General features: G+C 42.2%; 2 protein-coding genes and 1 non-coding gene across 4 annotated transcripts in view; 1 reads left to right on the forward strand and 2 right to left on the reverse strand.

Moving 5' to 3' along the window:
- Positions 1-24,528, forward strand: ZCWPW1 (zinc finger CW-type and PWWP domain containing 1). Of its 2 annotated transcripts, none has more exons than XM_061402113.1 (17): positions 1-760; positions 8,530-8,591; positions 9,343-9,596; positions 10,071-10,149; positions 10,985-11,078; positions 11,373-11,530; positions 11,729-11,851; positions 17,200-17,316; positions 18,024-18,144; positions 18,979-19,054; positions 19,461-19,565; positions 20,753-20,836; positions 21,432-21,498; positions 21,910-22,010; positions 22,824-22,884; positions 23,331-23,489; positions 24,057-24,528. In XM_061402113.1, exons 2-17 carry the CDS (start codon positions 8,567-8,569, stop codon positions 24,359-24,361), a joined length of 1,929 nt encoding a protein of 642 aa, XP_061258097.1. In that variant the 5' UTR covers positions 1-760; positions 8,530-8,566; the 3' UTR covers positions 24,362-24,528. The 2 variants fall into 2 exon arrangements, with proteins under 2 accessions (XP_061258097.1, XP_061258098.1); XM_061402114.1 differs by having other exon boundaries at positions 8,533-8,591.
- LOC133238960 (U6 spliceosomal RNA) lies at positions 16,691-16,797 on the reverse strand. Its single transcript, XR_009733699.1, has one exon. It is a non-coding gene; the product is annotated as a U6 spliceosomal RNA (small nuclear RNA).
- Positions 23,676-25,908, reverse strand: part of PILRA (paired immunoglobin like type 2 receptor alpha) — a 16,122-nt gene continuing 13,889 nt past the window's right edge. Inside the window, exons 5-7 of the mRNA XM_061402116.1 lie at positions 25,852-25,901; positions 25,593-25,624; positions 23,676-25,422 (exon numbers count right to left, since the gene is read on the reverse strand). Coding sequence (XP_061258100.1) covers positions 25,279-25,422; positions 25,593-25,624; positions 25,852-25,901 — 226 coding nt within the window. The 3' untranslated portion in view covers positions 23,676-25,278. The remainder of the gene's footprint in view (positions 25,423-25,592; positions 25,625-25,851; positions 25,902-25,908) is intronic.

A 25,908-nucleotide genomic window follows, 5' to 3' on the forward strand; every position in this document is an offset into this window, starting at 1 on the left:
CCCCCCCAGCCCGCGGACAGCTATCCGACGCCCACTACAGCTGCCAATAGCAGTACACCCAGCACCGCCGCCCCCCCCCCTCCCCCCACTCCGCACACAGGCTTTCCCGAGCACACGCTGAGGCTCCGGGCCTCCTTATATAAAAACGAATGTGGGCGGGGAAGAGATTTCGGTCCGCTTTGGGGGCTCCCTGCCTTAGCCTATGGGGAGGAAGCTACTGGACGGCCTTTCCACTGGGTGTTTGGTGGCTTGATCTCCTTGCCAACAGCGCTTGGGGTGTGGGTCCTGTGGCTGAGAAAAGGGTGGAAGAGGCGAGAATGGGGTTAAGGATAGATCTCAAATAAAATATCAAAATAAGGGGATGAAGGATACTAAGAAGAATGCGAATGAGAGCACGAAAAGATGGAAAAGGCAGTCTGGGGCAGAGAGAGAAGTCAGTAAAAGGAAGATGTGCATCTTGAAACATCAGGCGCTACGGCTGCCACCTAAAAAAAGGCGGGGCCAACAGGGATTATGGGATTTGTAGTTTTACAGGGTACTCGGTTGGAAGATGGCGGCAATAACTGCTGCGCAAACGCAGAAACTACCTCCAACTGCGCATGCGCGTTAGCCCTGCGAGCACGCCGCCGGAGGAGGTGGGGCTTGTGAGTGGCCTCGCGCCTATCCTTGGTGGCGGGAAAACTGGAGGTTCGCGCGGCTGGTGGAATCGCTGCAATAACTCTGTCTGCTCCTCACCCTTAGAGCCTCTACGCACCAGAAGGTAGTTGGTGTTTTTCCGCTTGCACCTGAAGGTTCTAGGCTTGGCCAGTCTTGGCACCTGTCGCCTGAGGAAAAGTTTTCTCCTCAGGGTGATGGCTAGCTCTTATCCTTCTCCTCCGAATCTCTAACCGCAGACTTGCTCCTAAGAGAAAACCAAAAGTAACTCAGTATTATGGTGCGCAGTGTCGAGCTGAGCGAGAATGAGGATCCTGGTGTCTCCGTGGGTTAGGGGTGGGAATGGGGAGGGCGAGCTGAGGGGAAATTGTTTCATGGTGGGTTTGTTGACGGTGAGGATAGGTTAGAGAGCCACTGTTCTACCCTTAGAGGAGTCATGGACTTCTGGCTCTGTGGTACCTCCGGTCTGAATTGCTGTGCTTTTAAGAAAATTGGTGAGGAAAGAGGAAAAATGTGGGTGTCTCCAAGTTCTTCCCTCTGGTTTTAAAAGTGAGAAAAGTGAGATTAGGCCTTTTATTGTTCCAAACCTTGGCACTCTGTGAGGGGAAATGGTGCAGTGGTCTGGGAGTTCATGGGCATGGCCCCTTGGAAAGAACACAAAATGGCTAGTTTGAGGTTGGCATTATTCCGGGCACCTGTGGAAGCTTTTCAGCGGTTAGATAGAAAGGGTCTGAACCAGGATCAGGGTACTAAAGAGTCTGTCTTGGTGATAATTGGCCATGTCTCTCTGCTTCCTTGCACTCCCTGAACTTTAAGCTTTAGTCACCATTAATTTGAAGATTCCGTAAAAGGTTTTACTTAAAGTAGTGATGACAGTAAATGTCTTGTTTCATTGATAAGTCGTGTCAGACTCTTTTGCAACCCCATGAACTGTAGTCTGCCAGGCTCCTCTGCCCATGGGATTTCCCCGGCAAGGATATTGGAGTGGATTGCCATTGCCATTTCCAGGGGATCTTCCCGACCCAGGGATCAACTCACCTCACCTGCATTGGCAGGTGGGTTCTTTACCACTGAGCCACCGGGGAAGTCCCAAATGTCTTGTTAGGCAGCCTAGTATGGGTAATAAGGGTAGCTGGGATCAGTTATTTCCTTCTGTCTTGTTAAAAGTTTAGAATCATGCTTCCTGAGCGCACATGAGAGAAGGAAGGAAGAAAGAACAAATTTACTGATGGAGGCATGAAAATGAGCAGGAATGTACATACCATTAGACATTAAGACAAGAAGAAACCAAACTCTAGCTTAAAGGAGAGTTAAAATATAGTCTTTATCTTATTATCTAGTTTTTTGAGAGTTATATTTTATTTGGTGGACATACTGAGGAACTCAAGCCTGGGAGATAGCATCTCAAGTAACTCTGAGAAAAGTGCTTCCTCTGAAAATATAATCTTTATTTATTTTACAATATATATATTTACTTGTTTTGATCATTGTCTACTCCCATTAGAATGTCAGCTCAGTGAGAATAGAAACTTGATCTTTCTTTTTCTCTGCTCAAAATATAGTTTTTAAATACAATTTTTTGAGGCTCACAGAGTCTGTGTTAGAGGGCAATTCTAAAGTTTTTATTTTTGTTCTCTTAGACCAAGGATTCCAGGGACAATATAAAGAGGGAGTAATTGGATACTTGGGAGAAATTTGTGAACACATTCCGAGTGAGAGGAGGAGGATTAAGGCTTTTTGAAAAATATTGACAAGACTGAATTAAGTTATTTAGCTAAGTCAGTTCTAAAATATTTTGGTCTCAGAATCCCTTTATTTTTAAATTAAATTTACTTATTTATTTTTGTCTGTTCTGGATCTTCATTGCTGCACAGGCTTTTCCCTAGTAGTGGTGAGCAGGGTCTACTCTCTAGTTGCGGGGTGTGGGCTTCTCACCGCGATGGCTTCTCTTGTGGAGCACCGGCTCTAGAGCAGAGGCTCAATAGTTGTGGCACAAATGCTTAGTTGCTCTTCAGCATTTGGGAACTTCCAGGATCAAGGATTGAACCCAAGTCTCCTGCATTGGCAGGCAGATTCTTTACCACTGAGCCACCAGGAAAGCCCTGGAATCTTTTGTAAAATTTATTTTTAAGTTATTTTTTAAAAGTTTTTTTTTGGTTGTTGTTTGCCTGCACGGGGTCTTTGTTTCTGCATGTGGGCTTTCTCTAGTTGGGGCAGCAGGAGCTACTCTCCAGTTGCGGTGCATGTGCTTCTCTTTGCTTCTTGTGTTGCAGAACGTGGGCTCTAGGGCACATGGGCTTCAGTAGTTGTGGCTTTTGGACTCTAGAGCATGTGCTCAGTAGCTGTGGATATACAACTAAGCTGTGGGCTTAGTTGTCCCACGGCATGTGGGATCTTCCCTGACCGGGGATCAATCCTGTGTCCACTACATTGGCAGGCAGATTCTTAACCACTGGACCTCTAGGGAAGTCCTCTGAGAATCCTTTTATACTCTTAAAAATTTTGAAGAACTCCAAAGATTGGTTTATATCTCTTTACCTGTGCATTGATACTTAAGTATTAGAAATTAAACTGAGAAAAATTGATCTATTTATTAATTTTAAAATAATGATAATAAACCATTTACATAATGTTAATGTAGATAACACTTAAATGAAAATATAGTTTCCTAAGTGAAAGAAAATTTAATATGAAGAATTGTGTTATTTTACATTTCTGCAAATCTCTCTCATGTCTGGCTTAATAGAAAACAGCTGGATTTTCATCTGTTTCTGAATTCAATGTGTTGTGATATCTTGTTTTGTTTGAAGAATATGAGAAAACCTAACACAGATAAGCAGTTGGAGATCTGCTGAGCTAGGTGATTTCATCTTCTAATCAGTATGATGATTTTTGGTGTTCAAATGAAAGAAAACTATCTTTTGGAACACCTCATTCACCTTCCCTTAGGTCCCTTTATTACTTCTGAGTTATTTCCCTCTTCTTATCCGCCTTTCTTTCTTATGTCAGTTGAGGAGTTAGGATCTGGTTATGGAAGTTCTTTTACTTTGACATTTAAAGCTTTATTGGATTTTTTCCCCAATATTTTTCATCTAAGGTAAGAAAAGAGAGACTAAAATCTCAAATGTTATTCCTGGGTTTAGAGCCCCCAGTCATTTCGTAGCTGACCAGGTAAAAGTTGGTGGTATCTTGTATATTTATTAACTATCTTTAAAATTGTCTTTCTCTCTCTGAAGTGCATTTCAGTATTCGTTATTGTGGAAACAAATACTTAATCTGAAACAGAGGAGCAGAGATTTATCAGACAGTGACTTCCAAACTTTGCCTTCTCTATTTATCAGGATAGAGATTTTCTTTAAAAGTAATGTTCTTCATCACAACCTCACTCTGCATGCATGCTCAGTCGTGTCTGACTCTTTGGGACCCTATGGACTGTAGCCTGGCAGGCTTCTCAGTCTATGGAATTATCTGGGCAAGAACACTAGAGTGGGTTGCCATTTTCTTCTCCAGGGCATCTTCCTGACCCAGGGATCGAACCCACATCTCCTTTATCTCCTGCATTGCAGGCAGATTCTTTACTGTTTGAGCCATAAGGGAAGCTTATACATTTACTACATCTTATTAACTTAACAATGATCCACAATTTTATTTAGTTGGTTGGGGCTTCAGTAACACACTTTGGCCTAGAGAGGTCAGTATAGGCTTAGATAATGATTTAAACTTAACTCTTGGAAAAATTTTGCCTCTCTAGGTTGATCAAAATACTCTTTTTTAAATTTTATTTTAAAAATAGAATTTAAAAATCACTTTGAAATGGCAGTCTATGTATAAAATACTAGAGTTACACAAGAGGCTACAGTAGAGAGCTCATTTCCACTCTCAGCTACCTGTTTCCACTCAACTGAGACATTTTTGTCAATTTCTTGTGTATTCTTCCAGAGATGGTTAAAGGATACTCAAACATATTGTATAGATGAAAATTTTTAAAAAATCAAATTTTGTCATCTCAAGTACACTAATTTCATTTTGCTTTCCTCGTTCAGTATAGTTTTGTAATTCTGATTATCTTCATAGGGACTTCTCATGGTCATTTTTGGAATTTTAGAGTCTGGGAGAAGATATGTTTGTCATTTATTATTATTATTATTCCCTTTGTGGCCTAATTTTATACAGTTTGTAGCTTCTATTTACGGTTATCGTAAAGAAGGAGACCAGTTTGCTGTAGTGATTCTCCCCCAATTTCCTACTTGCTTTTTCTTTGATTGTCAAATAAGTTTGGGAGTTGGTGAAACGTTAAGATGGAAACCATGATAAAATGTGCTCCTTAAATTGGGCTTTGCTGGTGGCTCAAATGGTAAAGAATCTGCCTGCAATGCGGAGACCCGGGTTCGATCCCTGGATTGGGAAGATTCCCCTGGAGAAGGGCATAGCAACCCACCCCAGGGTTCTTGCCTGGAGAATTTCATGGACAGAGGAGACTGATGGGCTATGGTCCATGGGGTCACAAAGAGTCAGACACAACTGAGCAACTAACACACACTAGACAAGTATAAACGAAGAGGAATTACTGCAAACCAGCACATAGCAATTATTTGCATTTATGGAATTAAGAAAAGGAACAGAAACATACCAAAAAAATTTAAAAAGACTTTATATTCAGCCATGCTGTGGCCACACTAGGTCAAGTCCCCAGTAACTTTTGAATTCATCTTGGAATCTGGAGAGTGGAATTCTACACCCTGAACAACTGAGTGTTTAAGTTGGCCATTTGAGGGTCATAAAATTTTCAGCCCCTTTAGAGAGAAAAATATACGAACCCAAAGATCCATTTTATGCAACTTTTGGATCTCTCTCTTTTTTATTATTACTTACTCATTTTCTTTGTTTCTTTGTCTTTGTTGTTGCTCGGACTTTTCTTTGGTTGCAATGAGCGGGAGCTACTCTCCAGTTGTGGTGCACAGGCTTCTCACTGTAGTGGCTTCTCTTGTTGCAGCACAGGCTCAAGGTGCGGGGGCTTCAGTCGTTGCAGCACGTGGGCTCAGCAGTGGCAGCTCCCGTGCTCTGGAGCACAGGCGCAGTAGTCCTGGCACATGGGCTTAATCGCTGCATGGCATGTGGGATCTTCCCAGATAAGGGATTAAACTGATTTCTCCTGCATTGGCAGGCAGATTCTTTATCACTGGCCACCTTGGAAACCTCTTGGATCTCTTTATAGTGGGAGATAGCAGAGTTAAAGGATTGAGTTTCAGGTCGAAGGCCGTCAAAGTACTCAAAACCAACAGCCAGAAATCATATCACTGAGAAGAATAGACATGTTATTAGAATTTAGAAGTCAAAGACCTGGATTCATCTTACTCTACCATGTGTTAACACTGAGGTTTTGGTAGACCACAGCTGTGTAGAAATAATATCAGTAGTGGAAAGTGAAGACTGGAAAATGTATAAGTTCTTGGAACATCATAAGATGAGTCTTGGCACCGTGCCGGGTCACAAATGACATACAGCTAGAGATAGTAACCTCTTCAGCCTTTGGTGTGGCTGGAGGCCTCCTTCTCCCATCCCTCAGTTGTCTATGGCTGTGAGCAGCCTGGTCCTTTTACCCTAAAGTACCTAGAAATATTTTCTGTCTGTTTCAGTGTTTACTTTTAGTGTATGCTTTACATGTGTGCTGTGATGTTAAAACGGGTGTGAAGCACTGAACTACTGAACTAGACTACTGGGATGTAGTGTAGCACAGTTCATGACGCAAACCAGACAGATTCTAATCCTGATTTTACCATTTATCAGCTACTTAATATCTCTGACTCCCTTTCAGTGTCAATTTCCCCAAGTGTAAAATGGCATCAATCTCATAGATTTATTGGGAGAATTAAATGAGATGACATATTCAAAGATTATAGTCAGTGCCCAATAAGTGTATTTATTATTAGTCACAGTTTTGGTAGCAGTAATGAAACATACTGATGTTGTATAGAACATATCTGAGTAGATAGCTACAGATAAACTATGGATATGGAATGAATATGCTAGATTCTTATTACTAGCTTCTCTGGAGACCTCTGTGTTCAGTCACTAAGTTGTGTTTGACTTTTTGTGACCCCATGGACTGCAGCATGCCAGGCCTCCCTGTCCTTCACTATCTCCCGGAGTTTGGTCAGATTCATGTCCGTTGAGTTGGTGATGCTATCCAAATATCTCATCCTCTGCCACCTCTTCTCCTTTTGCCTTCAACTTTCCCAGCATCAGTCTTTTCCAGTGAGTTGGCTCTTCACATCAAGTGGCCAAAGTATTGGAGCTTCAGCATCAGTCCTTCCAATGAATATTCAGGGTGGATTTCCTTTGGGATTGACTGGTTTGATCTCCTTGCTGTCCAAGGGACTCTCAAGAGTCTTCTCCAACACCACGGTTCAAAAACATCTGCTGGTTACTAAATATTTCTGAGCCATGAATAAAAATTATTAATATAAGAATCTAGCACATTGGGAAATTTATTGGACTAGAAGATCTATGTAAAAGGAAGATAATACATTATAGTGATGTTAAAGGGGGTTCTCTATAAATAGGGATGTCTGAAATAGATAAGTGAATCTACAGTGTATTTGTTTTGAGTATTTAGAAGAACCTTGTGAAAGGTTATTGCTCTGAAGAAAAATCTCACTGTTTAACTCCAGGAAGGTCTATACCCTAATGCCGCTACTCTACTACTACTTTTACTTTTGGCTGTTAAAAACACATCTTGTTTCAATAAGGGTCACCAAATGGGGTTGCTTATGCTAAGCCCCCTATCACTAAACCAAGACAATTTAATTACAGTTTTGGTTCTCTCAGAAATGGAATGTTAAACTAGTCAGGAATTGCCTGATCAGCACTAGTTGGGTAAATCTGCCTGATAGACCCTTAAAGGAAAGTAACCTTGTATAACCAGTTTGCCTTTTTCTTTTTCTTTCTTTCTTTTTTTGCCTAGTATTACACCTGTGTTCCTTATGTCTTCTCCCTGTAAAAGTGTTTAATTTTGTATAGTTCCTTGGAGCTCCTATCCATCTGATAGATTCGATGCTGCCCAATTCATGAGTTGTTGAATAAAGCCAAAAAGATCCTTAAAATTTACTCAGTTGAATTTTGTGTGTGTGTGTGTTTTTAACAAATCACTACCACTATCATTCCCACCTACTTATATGTGCCTACCTCATGTTGGACATAGTTCTAAACACTTAAAACACTAAAGATTGTTGCTAATCTTTAAAACAACCTTCATTATCCTCCAGCATTTAATTGGCACTGCCCAAGAGTAGGATTGTAGTCAATAAGGCAGAAAGTGTAGGTTAGGCATCCCAGGCAAAGGATGGGATTGCTTATGCTAAGCCTCCTATCACTAAACCAAGACAATTTAATTACAGTTTTGGCTCTCTCAGAAATGGAATCTTAAACCAGTCAGGAATTGCCTGATCAATACTAGTTGGGTAAATCTGCCTGCTGCTTCTGCTGCTAAGTCGCTTCAGTCGTGTCCAACTCTGTGCGACCCCATAGACGGCAGCCCACCAGGCTCCCCACGTCCCTGGGATTCTCCAGGCAAGAACACTGGAGTGGGTTGCCATTTCCTTCTCCAGTGCAGGAAAGTGAAAAGTGAAAGTGAAGTTGCTCAGCCCTGTCCGACTCTAAATCTGCCTGATAGACCCTTAAAGAGTTTATCACCCTGAACCCAAGAAGGCAAGAGGAGAAAGTTTAAAATCATGTTCAATCAGTACTGTATACATATATATATATATATATAACTGAATCACTTTGCTGTGTAGCAGAAATTAACATTATAAATCAACTATGCTTCAATAAAATAAATTTTGTTCATCAGAGCATAACTGTTCATTTCTTTTTCAGCAGAGGCATAAAGAAAGTGTAGCTTCTGAGCTGAATCATGCCAACCTTGGAGAGTAAAGAAAGTGAGTCAAGAGTTATTTTCCTCTTCTTTCTCAGTCTTAGGTCATCTGGACACCTTTCCTACCAAAGGGAAGCTCAGTTCATATGTATTTCATGTTCACTTTGTTAAAGTTACTGCTTTTCTAGGCACTTTGAGTAAATATATTTGACTTAGAACAGTCTTACTCAAGAAATGTATGAACTTGTAGGGAGAGAAGAGCCATTTAAATACTTATAAATAACTTTGAATATGGTAAATGCCACAGGATAGATACAAAATATTATGGAAGCTCCAAATAAAGGTACATTTCTTATGCCCGGGAGGATCAGTACAGTTTTCATTGCATCCTTTGTAGATTTTTACTAGTTTTTAAAAATTTTCCTCTAATTTCCCATAACACTTTGTGCAAAATTTTTAAAAAGCAAATTTTAAAAATTTCATATTTGAATATTTCTGTTTTCCTCATACTTGTATTTATCACTTTTGAATTACTCAGTGGTTCCTAAACCTGGAAGTGCATCTGAGTTAGCTGGATAGCCTTATAAAATTACAGATTCTTGGGTCTCACTTCAGACTACTTCGTCACAATCTTAGGGCAGGGGTGAGAAGGTGGGGGCCTGGGGAAGTTTGGTAAGGAGAGGCCTAGGAATCTGAATTTGTTAAAAGGTCTCTCCAGATAATTCTGATACTGTCAGTCAGTGGGCAGTGTTTGGCAATTTCTGTGTTAGATTCCATGTTTCACAAATTACATTTGATGACAAAATTTCTTTCAGAATGTGGGAAGGGACCAAAAAATACCTTTGCCCCGCCTGCACAAAAATTGCATAGCCTGATGTCCTATAACCTTAACTCATCAAAGGAGGAGATCCTGGAGATCAGTTCCCCACAGGCAGAGGTCAGGCCAAGCCTGCTAAAGGCCGGGTTAGAGAAGAAGAAGAAGAAGAAAACAACCACAGAGAATGGTCCAGGCAATGGCCAGGAGATACAAGGAAAGGCTCAAGACAGCAAGAACGCAAAGAAAGAAAAGGTAAAAATCAAAAGGATGGCTGTAGTGGGATAGCTTCTTGTCATCCAGCCTGGGCAAACAGGATCTTTCCATTTCAGAAGACATTTAAATATTTATAACATAAATTTGAATATAGGAAATATCACAGGGGAGATTCATCCTGTAGTTTCAGGTTTTTTTTTTTCTTGTGTGGGGGTGTCTATTCTCAAAGAGGTAAAAAATGTTTTAATGAAAGCATTTAGCAGGGAATACTGGGCAGGTAGGGGCTGAGATGGGATGTAGGTGAGAGTAGAAGTAGAGACTTTATCAGTGTTTTCCTTTTCTTTGACTTCTTACTCCCAGGCGATCTGTGATAGAATTTATGGCATCTTTAGGTTGACTTCATGCTCTTAGTTTTGTGAACTTGCTGCCTCATCCAAAGGAGGTTTCCTCCTTCCTACAGAGGAGGAATGGGGAAAGATGAGCAGTTTTTCTCCCCTACCTGTCTCTCTGCAGGAAAAATCAACTCTTACCAATGCAGAATTTGAGGAGATTGTCCAGATTGTGCTACAGAAGTCCTTCCAGGAGTGCTTGGGTATGGCTTTTAGTGAAAGAGTTTCAGTTAGGCAAAGAAATTATCTGAAGGGTGGAGTAAGTTAATATCATCTCTCTTTCTCTCCATCTTTCTACATAAGGAAATATTAGATGAGACTTCGAAATAGTTTTAAATACTCATCTTGTATCAACAGGACTATAGCTAAACCATCTTAGAAGGTATAGACTTTTAGAAAATTAGATTACCTTGACTTCAGAATATAAATATAGCTTCATCTAGATTTTTAAATGTAATTTAAATTTATTTTTATATGTTTACAATTTTCATAGAAAAGATAAATTATTTTTCCCAGATTTGAAGACCTTAGTTTCCATTTCTTATATATTTCTATTTGCAATACTGTTTTAACATTTGCTCAGGAATTTGATTTTTAGAATAAGAAACTCTAGTATAGGCCCTGAAGCCTTACTCCGTACGGTCTTGAGGCTAAGGACGGTGGTTTGATACTTTAAGCTTTTCTTAGGTATACTTCCACTTCTAGAGAAAGCTTGAGGGACAAATGATATAAAAGATATACCTAAAATTTCTGTTATGTACACAAAATTAACATTACCTGACTATCCTAGAATAGGCGAATCCATCTGGAAAAGCTTTCAGAAAGATACAGATTTGTGGTTTTTCCTGAGAATATTAAAAAACTTGAAAGTTCTATGGTATGGCAAAAGTCTAAAGGTAAGTTCATTTAGGCAACTGATGGGAGATATGTTAATGAAAGGTTACAGTTTGCAAATAATGGAGTAGTTATTTTCTTTGGTTGCTTCTCTGCTTATAGTATTTTCTTTTGGGAGGATGGAATCTAGCCTTGATTTTTCAGAGACTTCCTGTACCCAGCCTACAAGATGTACCCAATTAGACAAGGAACCAGGAATTGCTTCTTCTAATACTTCTGATAATAATAATGCTGATGGGTAAGTTTATCCCAGTGCGGTGAGTTGATCACAGGGTAGACTTAATACTGATAAATGATTATCCATCTATCTGTCTTTCTATCTAGATGTTTTTCATATCTTGGTAGATTTCTCTCATCTCAGGAAAGATACTTGAACTGGGAAAATAGGCCAGTAAATGGATAAAATGACCCCAGGAGGCCATGGAGAACTTGCAAGTCTTCTGTCCTCCTAACTTTTACCCTTGGGTTTTTTCAAAAGAGGGGTACTACAAATTGCCCTTTTCTGTCTTTTAATTAAAAATCTTATTTGCAGAGACAGAGTAGTGGTACCTCCTATTCTAGAGATTTCAGCCTCTCAGGAAGATGGAATAATCCCTGAGATAAAGATATCTAAGCCAGGCCAGCCAGATTCTGCATCCTCTGAGAAGAAATTCAATAAACTCTCCTTAAGCAAAAGAAAGAAGGAAGCTCGTAAGTATAATCCGATATACTTTGACATCTGGCTCAAGTACTTATTCCATGAAATTAGGGAATGGGACAGTGGGCATACTGAGAATTTTCAGCCCAAGACTTAAAACTAATGAACTGTGATTCTTCTTCCTTCTTTTACTATCTACAAATATTCTCTTCATCCCTTAACCCTATGATGTTTTTCTTTTATCTTCTCAGAAGATGAGAAAATGGAGAAAGACCAAAGTGGACATGAGCACAGACAGGATGACCAACATAAGAAAACTATTCAGGATCATTCCCAGAACAGGGACCAACAAAAAGGAGAAGGAAGTGGTTTTGGTAAGTTCAACCATGGTTTGACAAACCTACTTGGAACTTGAAAATTGGAGGTGGAGGAGAAGGGTAACGACCAGTTAGGATGTTAGAGCAAATTCTCCAAAGACTATAGTTTATCTCACACAGCTACTTGTTAAGAGGATATAGTGCTGAGGAAGAGAGAGAGCTATTTCATTCATTCAGTTATTCAGTCATATAATCCATAGTTGTTGGAGGAAGTTTATTTTTTCGCAGTGCTTGTGGGTTGAATTGTGATTATAGTGAAATGTGTAGGCTTCTTACTATCAGTGAACCACTCTTCCTGTTTTTTTACAGTTGCCAAGGAGAGATGGGTACTCCTGGAGTAGGTAGTAGAAAGGGAGTATCCAGTAAATAAAATTTGCTTAAAGTTCTGTGAAGGGAAGGAAGACAATGTCCTGAGAGGAAATGGTGGAGATCTAATTAAGATAGGATCAGTCAGAGAATGCATTTGTAAGGAAATAACATTTACGCTGAAAACTGTAGCAAGAGTAGAAGAAGTTAGCCAACTAAAGTGTGTGGGAGAAAGTTTTAGATAAGGTGAAGTTTGGCTTACTCTGGATACCAAAAGAAACCTGGTATAACTGGGATTCAGAGAGCAAGGGAAGCAAGGCTGCAGAGTGGCTGTAGATAAATGGAACTGTTACAGCCACACATTCCGGAAAACAGACTCAGAAGGACAGGGCAGATAATGGAGTGAAGTTTATTACACGGGCGGGTGCAAGGCAGAGTCTCCTCTTAGCCAAGGACCCCGACCAGCTTTTGTGAAAACCTTATATACCCTAAGTATACCTGCCCAAACCCACCTCCCTAAATTCCCTGGAACTGGTCTGAACAAAGGAAAAGAGAATACAAAGTTAACCCTGATTCATATGCCTTAGGCCTAGGTAGTTAACACTGGACAATTATCAATAGGCCTGTGGTCATACCCCAGTACACGTAATAGAATGTGTGATTCTATTCAGTTCCACAGTTAATTAGGGTATTCTTTCAGGCGAGGGAGAGTCTAGGTATGAGCCCTGGGGCTCTTCCTTCCAGGGGCCTGGTTTTCCAATTGGTATGTCGTTTCCATAGATACTGGGCATAGAGCTCAAAAGTCCACAGTCCGGCCCAAGATGGAGTCCCGTTTCGAGATGGAGCCTGTTCTGTCTGTTTCCTCCTTCATAAAGAGGTAGCAGTGGCTAGCTCAAAAACCATGTTACAAAGTGAGAATTTCATCTTAAGTATAGTGGGAAGCCCCTGGTGGGTTTTAACCAGGGAAGTGGCATCCTCAAATTGATGTTTTAAACAGATCCTTTTGGTGATTAATTGGAGAATGGAGTATGAGAAGCCAAGAGTAGACCAGTTAAGAAGTTAGTGCTAGGATTAAATATTTTGGTGGCTTGGATTAGGATGATGAAGGAGACGAAAAGCAAATGGTTTTACGATATGTTTTGGAGATAGGGTTGTCAGAACTTGGTGATGAATTGAATATTGGAAAGTGAGAGAGAAGAGGGTTTGAGCAGTTGTGTGAAAGGAGCAGGTGAACAGCAGTTCTGTAGGATGAGATCAAGAATCTGGGTTTGGACTCATTGGGTTTGAGATTGTTGTGAGACCTCCAAATAGAGATGTCAAAGAGCAAGGTGGCTATAGGAACTGGGAGCTCAGAACAGAGGCCACTGGCATACATCTCTGTGTTGTCAGGTATGAAAATGGGTTTCAAATAGAGGATATGGGTAAGCTGACCTCAGGAGAAAGTGCAGATGGGAGTGAAGACCCATGATTAGGCTTTGGGACTCCAATTTAGAGATTAGACAGAGAATGAGGTGAACCCAATTAAGTTACCAGAAAAATGGAAGGGGAGAGGGGAAAAGGGAGAATGAGGGATCACAGAACCCAAGGAAGCTGGTGTTTCACAAATTAGCATTAACTGAAATGCTCTTTACCTGTGTGTCTATGACATTAGGCTTCATTAACACAGAGCCACATCTGAACTTCAGTTTTCTAACACATCTTTGCTTTCTAAGTTGTTGGAAAGGAAACTCTAAGGAACTGTATGTCTTTAAAACTGTCATAGAAATATCATCCTAAACCATGAATATCTAGTTTTATAGCATTAGGATGATTTTTTACCCATTCATTTCCTCATGAATATTTATATTTTTACAACTACCATTTATTTTCTTGATCTCTGTTCTCTTTTATGGTCCCTGGCCCTTTCTCCCACTCTCTTTTCTAGCCTTGCCAGGTTACCTCTGTAAACATCTACAACTGTCAGTGGCAACTGTCATTTCAAACTAATACATCATTCCCAACCAGTACTTAATTATTCAAAATAACTGAGAAAGTGATCCATAATATGAGATATTTTGGAAGGACCCAAATGTAAGTCATCTACTTTGCTGAGGGATGATTTTGGTGGGATGGAGGGCATCCCTTACGTTTCAGCATTTAAGGTAAACTGACAAGTGAGAGAGTGAACTTACTAGAGAAACATATTGGTTGGTGTCGTTAACTGAATATATGGTGTACCTGGTCAGTGATTTTCTCTAGCAAAGCTCAGTTGAATGAGTGTAGGCACAGAAAAAGAGTGGGTTCATTCAGAATTGTGTTTGCCAGCTGAGTCGGGGGAAGGACAGAGGGAAAGGGAGTTGATGATGTCTGCAAGAGAATCTAAGGAAATCAAATGTGCGTAACTACAGAGTGAAGAAAAGAGGTTGCTACTAGTTGAGAGGAAGGTGGGGCCAGTGGATTGGAGATCTGGATAAAGGGAAAGTTGCCATGAGTTCTTGGAGCAAGGTGGAAGGATGGGGCATTTTTATCAGAGAAGAGTTTAGATAAGTGATTCAGGGGAGTGTACAGTCCCTGCAGATGACTCAGGGGGCCATGCAGGATGGGAGTGGGTTCCTGAGGTGAAGGGGTTACTGAGGTGGCATGGAGGAGAAGGTATGTGGTGCTTGTACATTACCCTTGTGGATATATGGTAATCTATGAGGGCAGGAGGCAGAGGGAAGGAAAAGACTGAACCAGATAGCAGCATTGTCATTGCAAGGGAGATAAGAAGGCAGTGTATCTCATGGCCTGGACCTTAAGGGAGGGAGTGTTTTTATAGAATGGAGGATAGTAATGGTCTGCAAGTGTCAATGGGCGGAAAGGGTGATACTGGCCCCCCTTTCTGGTCTGGGGGATGTGAGAAGAACAGCTTCTGCTTAGAGGGCTGCATGGGTCAGGTGGGGTTGGGTTGGGGCAGCATCACCAGATTTCTGCATCACCAGATTTCAAAAAAGGAGGCAGATGTTCAGAGAACAGGTTGAAGATATGTGGATTTTAGTTACTCTTGCCTGGAATTCCAAAGAATATTAATTTCATTTTCATTTCCAAATAATATAGTGGAAGAGTTTGGGAGGGAGAAAGGGGTGTGTGGAGCTTTGGGTCAACCTAGAAGATGTGGGGTAGAGAAAGGTGGGGATGAGAGTTTGGAATGTAATGGATAAAAAGAATGTTTGGCCTTTGAGCAGGGCCTGAAGTAAATAGTTGACTGAGAAACGATAGGCTTAAACCTGTCTTTTGGTGAGGGGTGAACTCAGAGCTCTTGGTCCCAAAGGCTGCAACTTGGTGATTTGGTGACAGGTTAATTCAAATAGGACAGGTTAGTTCAAAGAGGAACTCTGGATGCTGTGCACAAAAGAAATGCTGGTTAGTCCTTCAGAAGAACTTTTTTTGTTCTTTAATTATTTTTTTATTGAAAGATAATTGTTTTACAGAATTTTGCTGTTTCCTGTCAAACCTCAACATGAATCATCCATCAGATCAGATCAGATCAGTTGCTCAGTTGTGTCCGACTCTTTGCGACCCCATGAATAGCAGCACGTCAGGCCTCCCTGTCCATCACCAACTCCCGGAGTTCACCCAGACTCACGTCCATTGAGTCAATGGTGCCATCCAGCCATCTCATCCTCTGTCATCCCCTTCTCCTCCTGCCCCCAATCCCTCCCAGCATCAGAGTCTTTTCCAGTGAGTCAACTCTTTGCATGAGGTGGTCAAAGTACTGGAGTTTCAGCTTTAGCATCATTCCTTCCAAAGAAATCCCAGGGCTGATCTCCTTCAGAATGGACTGGTTGGATCTCCTTGCAGTCCAAGGGACTCTCAAGAGTCTTCTCCAACACTGCGGTTCAAAAGCATCAATTCTTCGGCACTCAGCCTTCTTCACGGTCCAACTCTCACATCCATACATGACCACAGGAAAAACCATAGCCTTGACTAGACGAACCTTTGTTGGCAAAGTAATGTCTCTGCTTTGGAATATGCTATCTAGGTTGGTCATAACTTTCCTTCCAAGGAGTGAGCGTCTTTTAATTTCATGGCTGCAGTCACCATCTGCAGTGATTTTGGAGCCCAGAAAAATAAAGTCTGACACTGTTTCCACTGTTTCCCCATCTATTTCCCATGAAGTGGTGGGACCGGATGCCATGATCTTCGTTTTCTGAATGTTGAGCTTTAAGCCAACTTTTTCACTCTCCTCTTTCACTTTCATCAAGAGGCTTTTGAGTTCCTCTTCACTTTCTGCCATAAGGTATACATATATCCCCACCCTTTTAAAACTCCCTCCAATCTCCCTCTCCATCCCTCCCATCTAGGTTGATACAAAGCCCCTGTTTGAGTTTCCTGAGCCATACAGCAAATTCCCATTGACTATCTATTTTATATATGGTAATGTAAGTTTCCATGTTACTCTTTCCATACATCTCACCCTCTCCTCCCCTCACCCCATGTCCATAAATCTATTCTCTATGTCTGTTTCTCCATTGTTGCCCTGTAAATAAATTCTTCAGTACCATTTTTCTAAAAAATATGGAACGCTTCACGAATTTGCGTGTCATCCTTGCACAGGGGCCATGCTAATCTTCTCTGTATTGCTCCAATTTTAGTCTATATGCTGCCAAAGCGAGCACAGTCCTTCAGGAGAACTTTTTAGTAGTGACATGCAGCCAGGAAATGAGGCAGTAGCCAAAAAGATGCCAGGCAGCCTTTTAAAGAAAATGGAAATACAGGAAACACTGCTTTCTGCCCCAGGGGAGAAGAGGTGATAGATGGTTCAGCAGAGAGACTGAGGTGTGAGACCTGGGTTCCAAGTTCAGCTTTGCCCCCAATTTAGACTGACCTTTAGCAGTCAGTTATCTCTTCCGAGCTTTTGGTTTTACTGTTTATAAGTCAGGGCTTGAACAAGTTGATCTCTAGGGCTGTGTGATTCTTGCAGAGGTGGTGGTGGCAGGGAGTATATTAATTTTAATTAAATTGAAGAAGGAAGAACGTATTTTTGAGTCTTCTTATTTCAGGTTTCTTTGCTGTGACAGGTCAATGTCTAGTCTGGGTCCAGTGTTCCTCCCCAAACTGTGAGAAATGGAGGCGGCTACGTGGGAACATTGACCCCTCAGTCCTCCCAGATAATTGGTCCTGTGACCAGAACACAGGTAAAATGGAAATTTCTTTTCAGTTTTTATGTTCCTTTCTTTCTTTCCCTGCTTTCATCCTTTAGATTAAATATGACAAAAATATAGTTATAACTCCAGGGGTCCCTGTAGTTAGCATTTGGGGAGAGGCGGGGATCTTGATGTCTTTTCAAAATGAATTTGGCATAAAGGGATAGAGGAAGACACTCTGAAGAGTAGGGGGGTCCTGGAATCTAAACGATTGTTCTGAGTAAATTCCATCTTCTTCTGCATTGGTTTGACCCTGTTAGTCTGACTAGACTTTTGGTATTGGGTTGGTATGGGATATATGAGGAAAAGCCAGTGAGAAAGATTCAGTGGCTTAGAATTCTAGAATGTTTGACTACTTAAAAAAGATTATGAAGATCTAGTCCTGCCCAGCTATTTTACAGATGAGAAAACAGAATATTGGAGAAATTATCTTCATGATGTTACACAGGTGGAAGCAGGGTCAGACATGTGTAGGTGGAAGTTTGGGATCTCTTTCTACAGAACATAACTCCTGCTTCTCCTAGCTCTAGCTGCATTTCCTTCATGAGCCTTTATTCATCCTTCAGGCCTGTCTTCCAAGTGTCCTTTTGGTCTTACCTGCTGCATATAACAATTTCTTCTTGACCTTTCCTCTGCCCTCATCCAGATTTTCACCTCATGAGGCCCTTTCTTTCCCTGCACTCCTCCTCTCTTGGCAGACTTGCAGTATAATCGCTGTGATATCCCTGAGGAGACCTGGACTGGTCATGAAAGTGATGTGGCCTATGCCTCCTACATCCCAGGATCCATCATCTGGGCCAAGCAATACGGCTACCCCTGGTAGGGTGCCATGGTAGAGTCAGAGCATCCTTCATAAACTTGAGAGTGGTAGCTTCAGGCAGAGAGGGAAGAAAATGAAAGGGATTTATAATGGAAATGTTACCTGCCTTATAAAGAGCATGGGTGAGGGAGAATATAAAGGAATAATCTTGGAGGCTTTGAAAGAGTGATTTCTAGAGATTTCATGGTGGATGTGGTATGTCCCTGGTGAAAAGGGTCAGCCAGTTCTACCCTGAATGGGTAGAAAGAGATGAGTGGCTCTAAGATTTTTTTTTAGACATTAGGAAAGGAGAGATATACAAAGTAAAGAGGAAAGGGAAGGGTGGAAGAGTTTCTTCTTTGGAGATGTCCCAAGTCAGAAGATTTTTGTTCTCAGGGTTGCCAGGAGGCCTAGAAGATAAGATATTTTGTAGTAGGAAGATTCTGAGCTTCTTTGTACATTGATGGAAGTTACCTCAGTCATTTGGTAGTGACCACTGTGGAGGGATGACAGAGGGGTCTATTTGGGGAATCCTTTATTTGCAAAACGTACTGCCCTTTTGTGTGCTAAGTCACTTCAGTTGTGTCCCGACTCTTTGCAACCCTATGGACTGTAGCCCTCTGTCCATGGGATTCTCCAAGCAAAAATACTGGAGTAGGTTGCCATGCCCTCCTCCAGGGGATCTTCCCAACCCAGGGATCGAACCCAGGTCTCCTGCACTGCTGGTGGATTCTTCACCATCTAAGACACAAGGGAAGCCCAGTGCCCTTTCATGTACATGTATATTGATGAGTTTGTGTTCTGCTCATATAACCCCTTCTCTTCCATCCCCTACACCCATCTGTCTTCTCCAGGTGGCCAGGCATGGTAGAACCTGATCCTGACCTGGGGGAATATTTTCTTTTTGCTTCTCATCTTGATTCCCTGCCGGTGAGTTTTCCTGGTTCAGGGTGGGTAGGTGCTCAGGGCAAAGTAATGAACAAATCCATCCTAATAGATGCACAGAGATAGAAATACAGACATAGCCAGCAGACACAAACAGAAACAAATTCTTAGCTAGAGTGACAAATGGATATAGAAACAAATATCTAATTAAATATTTATTAATTACTAGGACATTTGTGATTTTGACAAATAGGCTTTGGTTGGGATATCTGAGGTCAGGATGGAAGAACAATGGAATGAGGTGGGATAGGTGGGTCAGGCTTAAAGGAACAGACAAGGCCCAGCACTTCCTTTCTTGTGAATTCTCAGCTCTTCTCCTGCCTTTTCCTGGTTAGCAGGTCAGAGCAAGAAGAAGGACAAGAGGCTATAACAAAGCTATCTTTTATTACAGTCCAAGTACCATGTGACATTTTTTGGAGAAACAGTCTCTCGTGCTTGGATCCCAGTCAACATGCTAAAGAACTTCCAGGAGCTGACCCTGGAGCTAAGTGGAGTGGTGAGTAACCTTCAGGGGTCAGTTGTGATATAGGGAACTTGAGAAACAAAATCTTCCCTTTATTAAATGTGACTTTTCCTGGAGGAAGCTGTGCCAGGAGGAAATTGCATGTCTGACCAAGTATGCCAGGGTGAGGCTATTCATGAGGAACACCTTCTACCATGATTGCAGCAGGAAAATGATTTTTCTTAGTTTCATTCCCTGTCTGCAGATAGAGGGCCTTCATGAAGACCGTGGTTTTCTGCAGGTTAGCCAAAGCAAGTGTGATAGAAATGAAGGCACAGATTAACTCAGGGTTTCTCAGTCTCAACACTATTGACATTTTGGGTCAGATAATTTTCTATTATGAGGGGCTGTCCTAGGCATTATAGGATATTTAGCAGCATCCATGGGCTCTAATGGCATCTAGCCAGTAGTAGCCCTCACCCTAGTTGTGACAACCAAAAAAGTGTCTCTAGACATTGTCAAATATCTTCTGGGAGAAAAATAAAGTCTCCCCTGGTTGAGAACCACTGAAATAACTAAGTGATATTTCCTCCTGGAATTCTCCAGGCAAGAATACTGGAGTGGGTACCCATTCCCTTCTCCAGGGGATCTTTCCAGCCCAGGAATATAATCCAGGCCTCCTGCATTGCAGGCAGATTCTTTACAATCTGAGCCACCAGGGAAGCCCAAGAATACTGGAGTGTGTTGCCTATCCCTTCTCCAAGGGGTCTTTCTGACTCAGGAATTGAACCAGTGTCTCCTGCTTTGAGGCAGATTCTTTACCAGCTGAGCCACGGGGACGCCCATAATCATTTTGGGCCTTACCAGTGAGGCCTAGGAGCTCAGGGACCTTAGATAATCAGGCCGTGAGTATTAAATCAAGTAGCTGGATATAAAGAAACTTGTGAGAAGCTTAAAAGTGCAGTCATCTGAACTCCTTTAATTTTGCCTCTACAAATTTCCATGGGCTTTACTTTGGAGAGGATGCCAAAATGTTGGTTGAAAATATTGCTAGAAATTGATGAAAGGTTTGTTTGGGTACAAGGGAGGACTGTGTTTCTGAGCTCAAAAGATTAAGAATAGGAGTATCATATCAATACCAGGAAGTAGAGATAAATGTAAAGATAATGTCTGGTGAGTAACAGTATGTTGGAGTCACTTCCCTAATGTTTATCACTGACTCTAATCTTCTTTCATTTCAGAGAAAGTGCAAAAATAAGGACTGCAGCCAGAAACTGTTGGTAGCCCTGATGATGGCTCAAAAGGCAGAGCAGATCAGTATTCAGGTGGGAAAGTTTAGATCACACACCTCCTTCTCTTTGGGACTTGGGACGCAAAACAAGTCATACAGTCCCTCCTGTAGAAAATTGGCTCTCCTTCCCTCTTACACAGTCTTAGTTCTAGAACTAGTCTTTTCTTCCCAGGCCAAGTTCCTTTGACTCTAAACTATCCATTCTTTTCCCTACCCTTGGACAAATGGAATTTTTTCTCTGTCCAAACAGAGACAGTTTGTGGTAGAGGGAATCCCACCACCCTGTTTAACTTCAAGTCTCAGGTGTATGTACCTTATTCTGTGGAGTTAGTTTTACCCTCAAATCCTGCCTTTGGATAGGGGGTGGAGAATAACAAACAGTTAATTTCCTCTTCCCAGTTATTAACTGAATTATAAACAAACTGGAAAAAGAAGTTACAATAATATTGTATAATGTTATAATATAGTAGTTAAGTTCTCCAAAAATTTAGATAAACCTAATGTGAAGTTTCAAGTGAAAACGATGTGGAATATGAATACAAACTCTATAACTAGAAACCTTGAAGACAGGGGCAAAACTATCCCCTGGGAGACCAGTGGATGATGATTTTGTTTCTTGGCTCCCTCAGGAGCGGGTTAACTTGTTTGGTTTCTGGAGCCGATACAGTGGACCTGACAATGATGGGGAAGAAAAAGGTAGGATAAGTAGGAGGCTAAGGACCAGAGAGGGAGGGAAGGGATTCTTTCATGAGGGCAGCTGCTGAAGCTTTTATTTTATATCCAGTGCCGTCAACCTAGTTCTGGATTCTATAATATGAGGCTTTACATAAATGCCGTTGAGCAAATGTCTGGGATGGATGGATGGACACATGGGTAGAGAGAGGAATGGAGAAAAAAGGGAGTAGGGAGGGAGGGTGCATGTTGACTAGTGATAGGACTTGGAAGAGGGTAGAACCATGATAATCTGACAGCAGATTTTACGGAGAAAATACGACTTGGATATGAAAGACAGAGTTGGAAGATTGATTTTCTGGGATCAGCTCCACTAACTCATCACCTGTTTTGTTGGATAAATTATTTAGCCTTTCCTTCCTATTCCTGTTTTAGACTTAGCGCTCTCTGGGACTAGCAGCTTAGATTCCTGCTTGGAGAAAGAAGAGAAAGAGCCAGAGTTGGAGGAGGATGGAGAGGAGGAACGAGATAAAGCAGTAAGATTGATCTTGGGGATTCCTTTGAGGAGATAGCTATAGGGCATCTGGTTAGCATGGATTTGTATTTTCTAAGGCACTGTCCTGTCCCTACATCAGGGTAGCCCTGACGGGCTAGTTTTCTCTCTTAGGACTCTTCAGGGAAGAAGAGCCTCCTCTGTCCTCAGTTATTCTAATACCTCATATCTCTAGGAACTTATTTTTTGATGATAATCTCATTTCCTACTGTAGTTCTTTGGTTCTTACTGGAGCAATTTTACAGAATAGCAGGTTGCCTCTCTTTACTTTCTTCCCTGTGTGGACACTTAGGATATTCATTATTTTATTTCCTTAGTCTCTTTTCAGGCATATGAAATGTGGATATTTTTCATCTTTAAAGACTTTTTAAGAGCAGTCTTCGGTTTACAGGAGAATTGAGAGGAATGTACAGAGAGTTTCCATGTGCCTCCTTCCCCCACACATGTATAGCCTCCCCTGTTAGCAACAGCGTCCACCAGAGCAGTGCATTTGTTTGCAGTTGATGAACCTATTCAGTACATTGACACATCATAATCACGCAAAGTCCATCGTTTACATTAGGATTTCTTCCTGGTAGTGTATATTCTATGGACTTGGACACGTATCCATCATTAGGGTATCATATACTGGTACACAATAACTTGCTGGGATTTTGACTGAAGTTAGATCGATTCTGTAGATCAAACTGGGAAGAATTAGCATCTGGAACTTCCTTAAGTACACCCATCATTTCTGTAGCATCCTACTCTATTAAATCACAATTATATGACTTCATTTATATTTTATTTTTCTCAGGATCCAACTTTGCTTAATCCCAAGCCAGCCAAAATTCAAACAAAAAAACCCAAGACAAGAGGTAAGCAGGATAATTGGAAATGAGACATGTGTTCCTGTTAAGGCAGGGCAGAAGCAGAAAGTGCAAGGAGTCTGCAGGTAGCTGGGCCTTACTGACCTCTCGGCTCCAGAACCTGAGAAAATGGGTAAGACTCATGCTAATATGGTCAGGGAATCTGTAGCTTCTCACTTCTGTGAGTTGAATTACAAAATCTTAGGTTAAAGGTGGAATGAATATTTTAAATTTTTAGCCAAGAAGGATGACTTCATGGGGAAGGCAGGTTTTGAGGTGAACTATAAAGAGAAGACGACCCAGGGAGAAAGAAAAGAAATATTTGGGGGAAAAGAAAGGAACCAGAAGGACTCACTAGATTGAAAATGAGCAGAAGACCCAGGGCAGAGACTAAATGTTTGGAGTTTGTGGACCCTAACCACACTGTCACTCAGAAATAAACCAATGTCCTTCAGGATTGGGGGTTGGGAGTGATGCCGGTGGAGCAGATGAACGAGATGGGACCCTGAAAAGGAGAACAACAAAGAGATCTCTGTTAAACGAACCTGCACCTCCACCTGTGCCTATAATGGGAAGGACAAAAGGGCATGGAAATTCAGGATCTGAGCAGCCGGGTAAGACCCAGACTTGGGGACTGTGGGGAGTGAGGCTCACGTCTGCAGGTTTCCTGCTCTGATCGTTCCGTAAAACTTCCACAGCTTTTCATTACTTTGGAAAAAAACAAAAACAAAAAAACACACAAAAGTTTGGCCAAAAGGGCATCATCTAAATTGCAGAACACAACACACACTGTAGAAACATTTTATGGTTATTATTTGATTTTATTCAGGGACATACAGGGATACAAGAATGGTAAGGAGGTGAGAAGTAACATTTATTGATACTTTTGTGGACTGGCTGGATAGATACTTCTATACTTGTTCCCTTTAGTTCTTTCAGTGTCTCTATCACTGGATATCTGCCATTTTAAAGATACAGAGACTGAGGTTCAAAGGGTTTAAAGTTTTCTCGAGGTCCATGAATCCAAGTTTTTCTGATCCCAAACCCCATTTTCTTTCTATAAAGAAAAGTCATCTTTTCCCAGAGATTGTTTTGGAAATAAAAGGTTTAGGAGTTGGACTTATACAAGGTGAGGACAGATTACCCGATAAGACTCTCAGTTTTGTCACTTTTTCATTTAGACCCTAAGAAAAAATTTAAAGCTCCCCAAAGCAAGGCCCCAGTAAGCAGCCTATCTGAAGAAAAAGAAGCTAGACTAGTGCCAGAAGTCCTGATCGCACCAGCTCCTTGTGGGGCCTGTCATGTTGTGGGGGAAGAAGGGCCTGAACCCCAGCATGCTGGAAGTGTGCCTTCTGACGATGGAGCCTCCAGTGACCTGGATCTGGACCAACTCATGGAAGATGTTGGAGAAGAGCTGGAGCAGAGGGAGGAGCCGCAGCACAGAGTTGACAGGGGGGAGCTCGCTGTGGCCTTCTGTGAGGAATAGCTGTGGACTTGTGCCTCCTTCCTGCTCTCTCACTCCTTCCTGCGTGAAGAGCCTCTCAGAGGATCCCCAAGAAGCTGATAAGTGTTGGGGTTGTTCACTGGCTGTGAGGTTACTTTGCTAAAGTCAGAGTTGTGCAGTTCTTGTTAATAAACCAGGTTACTGGTTTACTTGGTTTGGTTTGTCTCTAACTACTTGGTCTTTTTTGGCTTCTTCCTTTTCTCCTCCATGTCACTGGGCACATGGTCCTTCTGGTGGGAGACCTGTCAGTATAGGGATCTGGGAAGGTGATGACACCTGAGTCCTGGGAGAAGGACATCGAGAAAGCAGGTCTGGGTTCACAACCTGCCTCAGCCACTTACTAGCAACATGGCCTTGGGAAAAGCTCTGTGACCATCCTGGTTCTTATCCTGTCTCAGATGGTGTATCCAGTGCCATATAGAGTGATTGATGATGCTGAAATGAGGCCATGTGTGTAAAGCGTGAACACATGACGCATGCTAGTTATTATCCTAAGGAAAGTAGAAGGGTTAGATTAGGGGGACAGACCTTGGGTTCCAGATTGATTACCAGCGTTTGGGGATTTACTTGTCTCTGGCCTGAGGCAGTCACTGAACACAGTACTAGGGGAGGGATCTGGGCGTGAGCTAGCATTCATGGTTCATTTTTTTTAACTTCTGGAAAGACAGAAGTTCTCCTTAGATGTGTTCAGGGAGATTGTACAGGTAGTTTTATTTTTGTGGTGAAAGGCTGGGAAGTTGAAGAGGGAATTGGAGCGGTGGCTGTGTGACTCTCAGGTCCTTGGTGGCCGTCAGCACCTGCCGGCTTCTGAGTGATCTGTGTGTGGCCGGGGTGATTGTGGGGAACTGAGATTGCTGTGCGCAGCTGACTTGAAGGAGGTCCTCACTCAGTCCCACTGCTTAGGTCTTTAAGACAGAGTATAGGGTCTCTTCCTGGGGGCCCCCATGGAGAGAGGGCAAGGGAGGCACTGCTGTTGCTGGTGAGTTTAACCTAGAGAGGGCAAGGGAGGCGTAGAGGACTCCTCCGCTGCCACCACCATCATCCTGGGGGAGAAGGGAAAGGGCAGTGGGTGAGACAGTTGAAGGGCAAGAGTCCCATCTCAGAGCCACGATCCCACAGCTGATGCCCTGACTACATTGCAGTCCCTCTGTTCTTCCACCCCCTGCTTCTCCAGACTTCCCTCTCCTTTCAGGCCCTAATCAACGCTGCTTACCTTGGCATCCGGCTTGGGGTCTACATATTCTCCTAGAAAAAATCAACATGTGCCAGGATCAGGTGACCAGGCAGCCAGGGTAGAGAAACGGGCAGGGGCTCCAGCAGTGAGGTCATCTCTAGGTCAGGACCAGAGTCTCAGGGGAGGGTGGGTGAGGCAGGGGAGAGAGGAGGATGCTGAGGGCACCTGTGTGGGGAGGGGTTGTGGGGAGGAGGAGGAAGACCCAGGTGATAGCGGGGATGATGGCGGCAGGGCTTACCTTTATTCCCGATGTTCTCGTAATTCTCTTCCGTGTTTTTGAAGGACTCCCTGAGTG

This window comes from Bos javanicus, chromosome 25, assembly GCF_032452875.1.
Source record: "Bos javanicus breed banteng chromosome 25, ARS-OSU_banteng_1.0, whole genome shotgun sequence".
Lineage (NCBI taxonomy): Eukaryota > Metazoa > Chordata > Mammalia > Artiodactyla > Bovidae > Bos > Bos javanicus.

Bases quoted from the DNA above. Each gene is read 5' to 3' on its own strand.
- ZCWPW1 (XM_061402113.1), top strand. From the start codon at position 8,567: ATGCCAACCTTGGAGAGTAAAGAAA. The intron at 11,079-11,372 runs GTAAGTTTATCC...TCTTATTTGCAG, and splicing joins GATAATAATAATGCTGATGG to AGACAGAGTAGTGGTACCTC. The intron at 22,885-23,330 runs GTAAGCAGGATA...AATGTCCTTCAG, and splicing joins AAAAAAACCCAAGACAAGAG to GATTGGGGGTTGGGAGTGAT.